Source organism: Balaenoptera ricei, chromosome 10, assembly GCF_028023285.1.
Source record: "Balaenoptera ricei isolate mBalRic1 chromosome 10, mBalRic1.hap2, whole genome shotgun sequence".
NCBI lineage: Eukaryota > Metazoa > Chordata > Mammalia > Artiodactyla > Balaenopteridae > Balaenoptera > Balaenoptera ricei.
Genome location: NC_082648.1, coordinates 85,197,045 through 85,211,325, shown reverse-complemented (window position 1 = coordinate 85,211,325; position 14,281 = coordinate 85,197,045). Strand labels below are relative to the sequence as shown.

General features: G+C 36.4%; 1 protein-coding gene across 2 annotated transcripts in view; it reads right to left on the bottom strand.

Moving 5' to 3' along the window:
• Positions 1–14,281, bottom strand: part of ACTR6 (actin related protein 6) — a 32,157-nt gene that overhangs the window by 3,989 nt on the left and 13,887 nt on the right. The window contains exons 7-10 of one of the 2 annotated variants that reach the window (XM_059936746.1): positions 12,642–12,740; positions 12,468–12,546; positions 6,977–7,148; positions 5,364–5,463 (exon numbers count right to left, since the gene is read on the bottom strand). In XM_059936746.1, coding sequence (XP_059792729.1) covers positions 5,364–5,463; positions 6,977–7,148; positions 12,468–12,546; positions 12,642–12,740 — 450 coding nt within the window. Of the gene's footprint in view, positions 1–5,363; positions 5,503–6,976; positions 7,149–12,467; positions 12,547–12,641; positions 12,741–14,281 lie in introns of both variants that reach the window. The other variant, XM_059936745.1, reaches the window with a different exon arrangement.

Genomic DNA, 14,281 nt, shown 5'->3' with positions numbered 1-14,281 from the left:
CCAACACTGCAAGAGGGTTCCCTTTTCTCCACAACCTCTCCAGCATTTGTTGTTTGCAGATTTTCTGAAGATGCCCATTCTAACTGGTGTGAGGTGATACCTCATTGTAGTTTTGATTTGCATTTCTCTAATAATTAGTGATGTTGCGCAGCTTTTCATGTGTTTCTTGGCCACCTATATGTCTTCTTTGGAGAAATGTCTACTTAGGTCTACCCATTGTTGGATTGGGTTGTTTGTTTTTTAATATTGAGCTACATGAGCTGTTTATTATTTTGGAGATTAATCCTTTGTCCATTGCTTCGTTGGCAAATATTTTCTCCGATTCTGAGGGCTGTCTTTTCGTCTTGTTTATGGTTTCCTTTGCTGTGCAAAAGCTTTTAAGTTTCATTAGGTCCCATTTGTTTATTTTTGTTTTTATTTCCATTACTCTAGGAGGTGGATCAAAAAAGATCTTGCTGTGATTTATGTCAAAGAGTGTTCTTCCTATGTTTTCCTCTAAGAGTTTTATAGTGTCCAGTCTTACATTTAGGTCTCTAATCCATTTTGAGTTTATTTTTGTGTATGGTGTTAGGGAGTGTTCTAATTTCATTCTTTTACATGTAGCTGTCCAGTTTTCCCAGCACCACTTATTGAAGAGACTGTCTTTTCTCCATTGTATATCCTTGCCTCCTTTGTCATAGATTAGTTGACCACAGGTGTGTGGGTTTATCTCTGGGCTTTCTATCTTGTTCCATTGATCTATGTTTCTGTTTTTGTGCCAGTACCATATTGTCTTGATTACTGTAGCTTTGTACTACGGTCTGCAGTCAGGGAGTCTGATTCCTCCAGCTCCGTTTTTTTCACTGACTGCTTTGGCTATTCGGGGTCATTTGTGTCTCCATACAAATTTTAAGGTTTTTTGTTCTAGTTCCATAAAAAATGCCACTGGTAATTTGATAGGGATTGCATTGATTCTGTAGATTGCTTTGGGTAGTAGAGTCATTTTCACAATATTGATTCTTCCAATCCAAGAACATTGTATATCTCTCCATGTGTTGGTATCATCTTTAATTTCTTTCATCAGTGTCTTACAGTTTTCTGCATACAGGTCTTTTGTCTCCCTAGGTAGGTTTATTCCTAGGTATTTTATTCTTTTTGTTGCAATGGCAAATCGGAGTGTTTCCTTAATTTCTCTCAGATTTTTCATCATTAGTGTATAGGAATGCAAGAGGTTTCTGTGCATTAATTTTGAATCCTGAAACTTTACCAAATTCATTGATTAGCTCTAGTACTTTTCTGGTGGCATCTTTAGGATTCTCTATGTATAGTATCATGTCACCTGCAAACAGTGGCAGTTTTACTTCTTCTTTTCCAATTTATATTCCTTTTATTTCTTTTTCTTCTGATTGCCATGGCTAGGACTTCCAAAACTATGTTGAATAATAGGGGTGAGAGTGGACATCCTTGTCTTGTTCCTGATCTTAGAGGAAATGCTTTCAGTTTTTCACCATTGAGAATGATGTTTGCTGTGGGTTTCTCGTATATGGCCTTTATTATGTTGAGGTAGGGTCCCTCTATGCCCACCTTCTGGAGGGTTTTTATCATAAATGGGTGTTGAATTTTGTTAAAAGCTTTTTCTGCATCTATTGACATGATCATATGGTTTTTCTTCTTCAGTTTGTTAATATGGTGTATCACATTGATTGATTTGTGTATATTGAAGAATCCTTGCATCCCTGGGATAAATCACACTTGATTGTGGTGTATGATCCTTTTAATGTGTTGTTGGATTCTGTTTGCTAGTATTTTGTTGAGGATTTTTGCATCTATATTCATCAGTGATATTGGTCTGTAATTTTCTTTCTTTGTAGTATCTTTGTCTGGTTTTGGTATCAGGGTGATGGTGGCCTCATAGAATGTGTTTGGGAGTGTTCCTTCCTCTGCAATTTTTGGAAGAGTTTGAGAAAGATGGGTGTTAGCTCGTCTCTAAATGTTTGAGAGAATTCACCTGTGAAGCCATCTGGTCCTGGACTTTTGTTTGTTGGAAGATTTTTAATCGAAGTTTCAATTTCATTACTTGTGATTGGTCTGTTCATATTTTCTGTTTCCTCCTGGTTCAGTCCTGGAAGGTTATACCTTTCTAAGAATTTGTCCATTTCTTCCAGGTTGTCCATTTTATTGGCATAGAGTTGCTTGTAGTAGTCTGTTAGGATGCTTTGTATTTCTGCGGTCTCTGTTGTAACTTTTCCTTTTTCATTTCTGATTTTATTGATTTGAGTCCTCTCCCTGTTTTTCTTGATGAGTCTGGCTAATGCCTATCAATTTTGTTTATCTTCTCAAAGAACCAGCTTTTAGTTTTATTGATCTTTGCTATTGTTTTCTTTGTTTCTATTTCATTTATTTCTGCTCTGATCTTCATGATTTCTTTCCTTCTGCTAACTTTGGGTTTTGTTTGTTCTTGTTTCTCTAGTTTCTGTAGGTGTAAGGTTAGATTGTTTATTTGAGATTTTTCTTGTTTCTTGAGGCAGGCTTGTATAGCTATAAACTTCCCTCTTAGAACTGCTTTTGCTGCATCCCATAGGTTTTGGATCATTGTGTTTTCATTGTCATTTGTCTCTAGGTATTTTTTGATTTCCTCTGATTTCTTCAGTGTTCTCTTGGTTATTTAGTAACGTATTGTTTAGCCTCCATGTGTTTGTGTTTTTTACGTTTTTTTCCCTGTAATTCATTTCTAATCTCATAGCGTTGTGGTCAGAAAAGATGCTTGATATGATTTCAGTTTTCTTAAATTTACTGAGGCTTGATTTGTGACCCAAGATGTGATCTATCTTGGACAATGTTCCGTGCGCACTTGAGAAGAAAGTGTGATCTGCTGTTTTTGGATGGAATGTCCCATAAATATCAGTTAAATCTATCTGGTCTATTGTGTCATTTAAAGCTTCTGTTTCCTTCTTTATTTTCATTTTGGATGATCTGTCCATTGGTGTAAGTGAGGTGTTAAAGTCCCCCACTATTATTGTGTTACTGTCGATTTCCTCTTTTATAGCTGTTAGCAGTTGCCTTATGTATTGAGGTGCTCCTATGTTGGATGCATATATATTTACAATTGTTATATCTTCTTCTTGGATTGATCCCTTGATCATTATGTAGTGTCCTTCCTTGTCTCTTGTTAACATTCTTTATTTTAAAGTCTATTTGATCTGATATGAGTATAGCTACTCCAGCTTTCTTTTGATTTCCATTTGCATGGAATATCTTTTTCCATCCCCTCACTTTCAGTCTGTATGTGTCCCTAGGTCTGAAGTGGGTCTCTTGTAGACAGCATATATATGGGTCTTGTTTTTGTATCCATTCAGCAAGCCTGTGTCTTTTGGTTGGAGCATTTAATCCATTCACGTTTAAGGTAATTATCGATATGTATGTTCCTATGACCATTTTCTTAATTGTTATGGGTTTGTTTTTCTAGGTCCTTTTCTTCTCTTATGTTTCCCACTTAGAGAAGTTCCTTTAGCATTTGTTGTAGAGCTGGTTTGGTGGTGCTGAATTCTCTTAGCGTTTGCTTGTCTGTAAAGCTTTTGATTTCTTCATCGAATCTGAATGAGATCCTTGCCGGGTAGAGTAATCTTGGTTGTAGGTTCTTCCCTTTCATCACTTTAAGTATATCATGCCACTCCCTTCTGGCTTGTAAAGTTTCTGCTGAGAAATCAGCTCTTAACCTTATGGGAGTTCCCTTGTATGTTATTTGTCATTTTTCCCTTGCTGCTTTCAATAATTTTTCTTTGTCTTTAATTTTTGCCACTTTGATTACTATGTGTCTCAGCGTGTTTCTCCTTGGGTTTATCCTGTATGGGACTCTCTGCACTTCCTGGACTTGGGTGGCTATTTCCTTTCCCATGTTAGGGAAGTTTTCCACTATAATCTCTTCAAATATTTTCTCTGGTCCTTTCTCTCTCTCTTCTCCTTCTGGGACCCCTATAATGCGAATGTTGTTGCGTTTAATGTTGTCCCAGAGGTCTCTTACGCTGTCTTCATTTCTTTTCATTCTTTTTTCTTTATTCTATTCCACAGCAGTGAATTCCACCATTCTGTCTTCTAGGTCACTTATCCGTTCTTCTGCCTCAATTATTCTGCTTTGGTTCCTTTTAGTGTAGTTTTCATTTCAGTTATTGTATTGTTCATCTCTGTTTGTTTGTTCTTTAATTCTTCTAGGTCTTTGTTAAACATTTCTTGCATTTTCTCGATCTTTGCCTCCATTCTTTTTCCGAGGTCCTGGATCGTCTTCACTATCATTATTCTGAATTCTTTTTCTGGAATGTTGCCTATCTCCACTTCATTTAGTTGTTTTTCTGGGGTTTTATCTTGTTCCTTCATCTGGTACATAGCCCTCTGCCTTTTCATCTTGTCTACCTTTCTGTGAATGTGGGTTTTGTTCCAGAGGCTGCAGGATTGTAGTTCTTCTTGCTTCTGCCGTCTGCCCTCTGGTGGATGAGGCTATCTAAGAGGCTTGTGCAAGTTTCCTTATGGGAGGGACTGGTGGTGGGTAGAGCTGACTCTTGCTCTGGTGGGCGGAGCTCAGTAAAACTTTAATCCATTTGACTGCTGATGGGTGGGGCTGCGTTCCCTCCCTGTTGGTTGTTTGGCCTGAGGAAACCCAACACTGGAGCCTACCTGGGCTCTTTGGTGGGGCTAATGGCAGACTCTGGGAGGGCTCACGCCAAGGAGTACTTCCCAGAACTTCTGCTGTCAGTGTCCTTGTCCCCATGGTGAGCCACAGCACCCCCCACCTCTGCAGGTGACCCTCCAACACTAGCAGGTAGGTCTGGCTCAGTCTCCCCTGGGGTCACTGCTCCTTTCCCTGGGTCCCGATGTGCACACTACTTTGTGTGTGCCCTCCAATAGTGGAGTCTCTGTTTCCCCCAGTCCTGTCGAAGTCCTGCAATCAAATCCCACTAGCCTTCAAAGTCTGATTGTCTAGGAATTCCTCCCCCCGTTGCCGGACCCCCAGGTTGGGAAGCCTGACGTGGGGCTCAGAACCTTCATTCCAGTGTGTGGACTTCTGTGGTGTAAGTGTTCTCCAGTCTGTGAGTCACCCACCCAGCAGTTATGGGATTTGATTTTACTGTGATTGCGCCCCTTCTACCATCTCACTGTGGCTTCTCCTTTGTCTTTGGATGTGGGGTATCTTTTCTGGTGAGTTACACTGTCTTCCTGTCAATGATTGTCCAGCAGCTATATCGTTTCATTTTTTGAGAAAAATAAGCTTCCCAAAGGTGAAATAAACCTGGCAACCTGGTAGAACCAGGCTTTAAACTCAAGTCTGCCTACAGACCTCTTTATCTGAAAACTAACTTCCATGATTTGTTTCTATATAAGCCAACACTTACTTTTCAGGCAGCACAACAGAAACATCGTAATCTGTTGGAGTGAGACATCGAACTTCCGAGTAAACCCGATCCCTAAATCCCGGGAAAAGGGAATTTCCTCCTGTCAAAACAATGTTCTTAAAAAAATGCGGCTGCATTTCTTTTAAAAGAGAAAAATAGAAAGAAAAAAGGCATTAGAAAATCTGTCTACTTATCTTCCTGGAGAAATGTGGATGAGAGATTAGATAAAAGCAATTAGGGATGAAAGTTACTGGTTGGGAAACCATATAGTTTTTTATAACCATATAAATTATAACTTATAAGATTTTGTAATGAGGTTATCATTTTTACAAATAAACATATTAAACAGAAATATGACCTCATAGTTCTTTAAAAGAAAGGCTAAGGTGAAGGGGTTGAACTACTAGCAACTTATTACATATACATGTAAGCTATACATAAATGAGTAAAATTCTTGTAGCAGACATTTGAAAATTAAAATTGTTCTTCCCTAAAATGGAGGAGGTCTTTATGTAGGCTGAGACTGTTAGCTAGTGTAAAGATGAAAAGGAGGTCCTTCGTGACATTTTTAACTTGAAAATCCAAGTTTCCATGTTATCTCTGAGACACACATACTTATTGTGCAATACTTACAATTGATAGTGAAAAATACTCAAGCTATAATAATATTTAAAGAAAGGATCTTATGTTCTACACTCATTAAAGTTACATGATAGCAAATATTAAGTGCCACATGGTTAGTCAATCTTAAAGGGCTACCAAGCACCACTGGGAAATTTATCAGGAATTGATAGGTACTGGCCATCCCACCTAATGCTTCTGTTCACAAAACAGGGACAGAGTACTGCTACGTTAATATTGAGTCTTACAACACAACATTAAAACAGTGTAGTACAAAATGTTGTAAACCTCATGACTGCAACTTTAGATAAAATGAGAAATCAATATGAAATATTAATATGAAATTAGTTGTGAAATAACTATATTAAGGTGATGGCATTATCTGACTTTTTTTCTTTTTTAATGGGAGGAAAGGACATTGCATAGGCAAGATTTTCGCCAATGCCTACACTGTTCCTTATGAACTAGGAAGACATTTTTAAGATATAAAGGTACTCCAAAACTTTAGAACATTATTTAGTTAAATCATGCTTCAGGAGAACCCAGAAATCACTGTGAAACACTATACTTCAATCTCATTAAAACTAACTTCCTGTATATTAATTGAAATATAACAGAAGGAATAAACCAGTCTCATCAACAGCTAAAACCCATTAAACTGTTAAATTATATATTTCTACTCTGTGCAAATTTGGCTTAAATTAAAACTTTTAAAATGTATATAGCAATTTAATACTTATAAAGAGATGAATTTCTTCAAATTCAAGCAGACCATAATTACTCTTCCTATATCAAATTTATAATCTAGGACCAATAAAGAATTATTCAAGTAAAATAAAGTACAATAAAGAATTATTCAAGTTAGATCTGGAAATCTCTGCAAATAAAATAGCCATTTGCTCAAATTATTTAGAAGAAACAGATGACTTCTCTAGGGTTCACAGAGCTTATGATTTTCAAAAAAATATCATTACTCCTCATTATTTATGCACCTTCAGGTAAGTTCTGAATTGAATAGACAATAGCTTCTGGAATTCCCATTTCTTGAATTCCTATATCAGAAGGATTAAAGAGTATTTCTGGAACAGCAAATCTCTCATTGGCCAGACGAAGAATTTGTTCCCCAGATTTGTATTTTCCACTTAACACCATTTCTTCTCTTGGCTTAAAGAAAAATAAGATGAAAAGTTTAAGTTATGTTATCTAGCTCACATGACTAATAACATTTAGTAATATGTAATACCAATATATTAACCATGTTCTTGGAAGTTTCAGGATTCTCAAAAGTTAGATAAATGTGGTCTTCTCTGCTGTTGCCTAACCACACAAATAAATAACTATTGACTCTTAATATAGCTATTCCCCCAAAGATGATGTGGTTTTATTCCATACATTTTAAAACAGAAAGAAAGAAAAGGAGAATAGAGAAGGAACTTCATAATCTACCTCTAAGAACAGAGTGATTCCAGTTTCTAAAGAACAAAGAACATATTCTAAATAAAAAACACTGTACCTTATGTTTCCACCGCTATCTACTTTCACTCCCCTGGCCTTGCCTTAGATGTTTATTGGGCACTATGGTTTTATTCTATTAGGATTTCCCCTTTCCATTGTGCAAAAAGCCTACATCATTAAATTTCTTTATTATTTATTCAACCTCTATTCAAAAACCAGTTTCCAAAGTGATTTAAGCAAATACATGGACTTTATCACTGAAATTCTTTTGCTATTTATTTTCTGTTAACCCACCCACTCTGTGAGCTGTGCTCCTGAAGGGGCCAGAAAAAAATAATCTCCTTCTACAGCATTCTACGTCATTAAAATAATGGTCCTTCTCAATTGTACTAAGACTCATCAGCTCTTCTAGATTGTTAAAGACATTAAGTTCATTTGACTCGTATATGCAATTTTCCACCTGTAACAGAGTATATCCCAATCCTCTATATAAATATAAAAATACTTAAAATATATGAAAAGAAATATTAATAATTTATTGTTAAAGAGTAAAGTATATAAAAACTATTTCTTAATATAATTAGTCACCTACTCTCTGTTCAGGTTTCAGCTTCCTCAGAGAGGCTTCTTCTGACTCCCAAATAAAATTTCCCTCTAGTACTCTTACTATCACCCTGTATTATCCTTCATCATCTACACTGTTCACATCACATATCCACTACCCAGTATAGCATGTGAGTCAACAATATGGTGTTTGTTTCAGGCATTTTACATACATTATCATACTGAATTCTCATATAACCCTGTAAGGTAGATATATTTTCCTTTTACTAATGATGCAATTGGGCTAGGCAAGGTTATGTGACTTGCTCAAGATCATTCAACTAATAACTCAAGCACACGCAATATATTCCTCCTACTACATTGCCTCTCTTAACCTGGATATGAATGATTCTGATTTCTATCATTTGGAAATTCCATGCTTGAAACTTTTTTTTTTTTTAATTTTTTTGGCCACGTCATACAGCATGTGGGATATTAGTTCCCAGACCAGTTGATCAAACCTGCACCCCCTGCACTGGAAGCATGGATTCTTAACCACTGGACTACCAGGGAAGTCCCTTGAAACATTATTTTTAAATAAAAATATCCTAAAAATTACACAAAATTCACAATACCCTAGGAAGAACAAGGAAAACTACACATCACTTTTAACCCAATTAAACTATGGTTGCCCTAGCAAAGAGAAGAATATTATTTCTTCACAGATAAAGTATTCTTCCTTCTCAGGCAGAATGGAAGATACTTCCTATAAATTTACAAATTCATTTAAAAATGATATTGGCTTGAGTGTACAGGATATAACTCATATTGTCAACACTCAAAATAACTTGAGACAGATACAGACTTGGAGAATTTAATTTGACAAAACATTAGAGGTTATCTAGTCCACAGCCCTGATTTTACAGAAGAAGATCATGTGACTGACCCAGGGTCAAATATCTAACTGGGGGAAAAGCTAGAACTAGATATCCTTGCTGAATGTTAGCTCTAAAGCCATTAATCATTAATATATAATCTGGAACTACAAGTAGTTTTTGTTTCTAAGAGTACAATTTCAAAAAGATTTTTGTTTTAGACATAGACAAACGAAGGAATTTATAAAGGCAGCTGGGAGTTGCTATTTTAGTCAATGCAAGTCATGATTACTGTACAGCCCTCATAAATTTCATTCCGGTACCATGAAAGAAATGTTTAAACTACAATGGCTCTGCAGAAAGTGGTAACAGTTAGCTATGAGGGCAATTTTCTCAATTTAGGTCAGTAAAGCATTCATTAACAGTTTCGTAAGCATTCTCTTTCTGTTAAAAAATAAAACTGGAATTTCTATCAGTTGTAATCAGTAACAATATTACAGACCTTATTATTATTGTTACTATCATCAGTACTAGAAAATCAAGGTTGTAAGTTTTTCCTAAGTATTTAAAAATATTCTTGAATAAACTATCAAGGTCCAAGTTTAACAATATCCTAAGTATAAAGGCTCTCAAACAAGTATAATTCTCTTTCATCTTATGCAGTATTGTTTTTCTAGTTTCATAAGTATTTAACAGTTCTCATCAAAGCTTTTGATTGTCAGGCAATGATGAAAACCAGTTAATCAAGTATTAAATTAAAAAAATACATTTCAGGAGTAATCCTAACATATCCAAAATATGACCATTTCTAAACCTTAAAAATTATTAAGATGTACACAATTTAACATGTATTGTGGTACAAATTTTAACATTAATTGACAAAGTAAAGATTAATCCATTATTTCTGAAATAAATATTTGATGTAACATTCCATCATCTGGTAAAAGTCCAGTCCAACTGACTATGTCCACTCAACTGATGTTAAAGTGTACAAGTAACAAGGAGTCTATACTCAATTAGTGAAGTGCAGTCATAACAAGATTCAGATCACAAGGCCAAAGGCCAATAAAAGAGCTGCAAACAATACAATGTGGCTTCTGCCTTTTTTCTCCAAAGCTGATGAGTAAAACAATAATCAACTGGGGGAACAATCACAACTCTACTAGCTCACTATGTAAGGTGTAGGATTGAGAAATCAAGGCTTATGATTTGGGAAAGAAACTGGCAGAGTTCAGCAGATAACATTCAATAAACTGATAAGTTCTCATTTGCAGGGCAGGAGAGAACTACATTTTAAAAAAGAGAAAGATTTCCAAACATAGTTGATAGTCCAATCATCTGGAAGAGATTTTTTTCTTTTTTAGAGATTAAGTTTAAGTTTTCAAACTTAGGCACTAAGCATTTCCAGGGACAGGAACTGAGAACATGGATACCAATTGTTCTTCAAGTGACCCAGGTGATTTTTAGTCAGGTTTGGAGGAACTGGGAATTACTGAGACTTTACTCAGGGTCCATCCCTGTAGAAATACGGATTACTTTACCACCATGAGTCCAGAGTGCTATAAATTCTCCACAAGGTGTTTTATATCACTGGACTGTTTTAATCAGCTATAATAAATGAGGATGATCAAATGTGCCTAATGAGAAAACGGCTTGGTATCTATATGTTTGGGGCAGTTTTCCTTGTCTTGTAAAGAAAAAAATACACCTTCCATATCCTAAGTGGGACATGGGCTTCCAGTTTCTCTCCCCAGTTCATGTCAGACAACCTGATCCCATAATCTGTCACAATTCCCACTTCTGAAAGCCAGCCTCGGTCCTTCCACAAGGATATGTTTCTAAGGACATTACAGGATGATTTTGATTTTATAAGGACCTGAGTAGCTTTCTCTGAATTCTGATGTGTATTTCACCTCAATAATCTGGCCCCCCCAAATTTTTTTAATTTCAGGCATAAAAACAAGCATAAATAATTATATAAAACCCATATATCCGGACTTCCCTGGTGGCGCAGTGGTTAAGAATCTGCCTGCCAATGCAGGGGACACGGGTTCGAGCCCTGCTCCAAGAAGATCCCAAATGCCGCAGAGCAACTAAGCCCATGCGCCACAACTACTGAACCTGCGCTCTAGAGCACGCAAGCCACAACTACTGGGCCCATATGCCACAACTACTGAAGCCTGTGCGCCTAGAGCCCTGCTCCGCAACAAGAGAAGCCACTGCAATGAGAAGCCCACGCACCACAACGAAGAGTAGCGCCCACTCACTGCAACTAGAGAAAGCCTGCGCACAGCAACGAAGATCAAACACAGCCAAAAAATAAATAATTTTTAAAAAAAGGAAAAAAACCCATATATCCATCAACCATTTTAATGTAACTTCACAGATATAACACCCCCCTTTTAAATTTGGTGTTATCATTCACATACATAGTTTTTATACTTTTACTTCATATTTATAAATTCCTAAACATAATAATTATTCTGAATAGCCTGAAATGGTATACGTCCTTCTACAACTTGCTTTTAGACATCATGTTTTAGACAGAAACACATTTCTGAGATTTATCCATGATGATCACGTAGCTCTACTTCATTTTCACTGCTTATTTTATAATATGAATATATCAAAGTTTATCTATTTTTCTACCATTAGTGGCTACCTAGGCTCTTCCCAATTTCTCACTCTTTTAATGTATACTGCAATGAACATTACCATAAATGTCCCCTTGTGAAAATATCTCCTTGTGCTTAAGTTTCTGACCAAACATTTTTAACTTCCTACCATTCCTCACCAAGCCATTAACTAGAAGGGCAAACTTCACATTTACCCAACCACAGAACTGATAATTTACCTGAGCTGATCAAAGATAGGGAGAAATTACTTTGTTTTGACATCCAAGATAAACTCTTCTCAACACTTTGAAAGTGCACTGGATTTTGCCATTTTCAACTACAATCTGATAGCAGAGCGTTGGGTCAGCTGTGTCAGTAATATTCACAACAAATAACCTACTTCTAACTGGACTTAAACTAATTCTTAAGGAAACACAAAAGGGTAAACCATAATACAGGTAATGATACTGTTAATCTCCAGATTTGTCCCATGTGCTATCATGGCAGATAGTTCTTTTTCTAAATAACTTTAGTAGAGATATTAACTAATCATTCATACACTGGTGCCTAGAGAAATGGCCACTAGGCAGGAAGGCAGTCATCAAAAACTCTGTGAGATTCCACCCATCCCAGCTGGATGCTATTCAAACCTGACTGAGGTGGACACTTGAAGAAATATCATTGAGTATTTTTAAAATTACCTTACATCACAGACTTAGAAAACAAACTTATGGTTACCAAAGGAGAAAGGTGGGGGGAGGGATAAATTAGGAGGTTGGGATTAACGTACACTATTATATATAAAATAGATAATCAACAAAAACCTACTGTATAGCACAGGGAACTCTATTTAATACTCTGTAATAACCTATATGGGAAAGGATCTGAAAGAGAATAGATATATGTATAACTGAATCACTTTGGTGTACACCTGAAATTAACACAACACTGTAAATCAACTATACGCCAATAAAATATAAACTTTAAAAAGTTACCTTACAAAAGCCCTTTTTAATTGTACTAAAGTCAGGCAAAACATAGTCTACCATTACTGTATTTTCTTCTCCTTTCAACCTGGAAAACAAAACAGAGATTTATGAAATATTTTAACTATATGTAACATTACCCAAGAATCAACTTTCCAATTCTTAGGTTACCATTATACATACTTGGCAATATCCATGTCTCTATAAAAATCCTGAGACACATAGCATACATCTTCTTTCACTTGATTAATCACATGTGTTTCATCCATAACATGTAACTGCCTAAACAGAAATAAAAATGGTAACGTGAAATGAAAAAAATTTAGACCCACCACCAGTCCCTCCCATCAGAAAACTTGCACAAGCCTCTTAGATAGCCTCATCCACCAGAGGGCAGACAATAGAAGCAAGAAGAACTACAATCCTGCAGCCTCTGGAACAAAACCCACATTCACAGAAAGGTAGACAAGATGAAAAGGCAGAGGGCTATGGACCAGATGCAGGAACAAGATACAAACCTAGAAAAACAAGTGAATGAAGTGGAGATAGGCAACATTCCAGAAAAAGAATTCAGAATAATGATAGTGAAGATGATCCAGGACCTCGGAAAAAGAATGGAGGCAAAGATCGAGAAAATGCAAGAAATGTTTAACAAAGACCTAGAAGAATTAAAGAACAAACAAACAGAGATGAACAATACAATAACTGAAATGAAAACTACACTAGAAGGAATCAATAGCAGAATAACTGAGGCAGAAAAACGGACAAGTGACCTGGAAGACAGAAGGGTGGAATTCACTGCTGTGGAACAGAATAAAGAAAAAAGAATGAAAAGAAATGAAGACAGCCTAAGAGACCTCTGGGACAACATTAAACGCAACAACATTCGCATTAAAGGGGTCCCAGAAGGAGAAGAGAGAGAGAAAGAACCAGAGAAAATATCTGAAGAGATTATAGTCGAAAACTTCTCTAACATGGGAAAGGAAATAGCCACCCAAGTCCAGTAAGTGCAGAGAGTCCCATACAGGATAAACCCAAAGAGAAACACGCCGAGACACACAGTAATCAAACTGGCAAAAATTAAAGACAATGAAAAATTATGGAAAGCAGCAAGGGAAAAATGACAAATGACATACAAGGGAACTCCCATAAGGTTAAGAGCTGATTTCTCAGCAGAAACTTTACAAGCCAGAAGGGAGTGGCATGATATACTTAAAGTGATGAAAGGGAAGAACCTACAACCAAGATTACTCTACCTGGCAAGGATCTCATTCAGATTCGATGAAGAAATCAAAAGCTTTACAGACAAGCAAAAGCTAAGAGAATTCAGCACCACCAAACCAGCTCTACAACAAATGCTAAAGGAACTTCTCTAAGTGGGAAACATAAGAGAAGAAAAGGACCTAGAAAAACAAACCCATAACAATTAAGAAAATGGTCATAGGAACATACATATCGATAATTACCTTAAACGTGAATGGATTAAATGCTCCAACCAAAAGACACAGGCTTGCTGAATGGATACAAAAACAAGACCCATATATATGCTGTCTACAAGAGACCCACTTCAGACCTAGGGACACATACAGACTGAAAGTGAGGGGATGGAAAAAGATATTCCATGCAAATGGAAATCAAAAGAAAGCTGGAGTAGCTATACTCATATCAGATCAAATAGACTTTAAAATAAAGAATGTTACAAGAGACAAGGAAGGACACTACATAATGATCAAGGGATCAATCCAAGAAGAAAATATAACAATTGTAAATATATATGCATCCAACATAGGAGCACCTCAATACATAAGGCAACTGCTAACAGC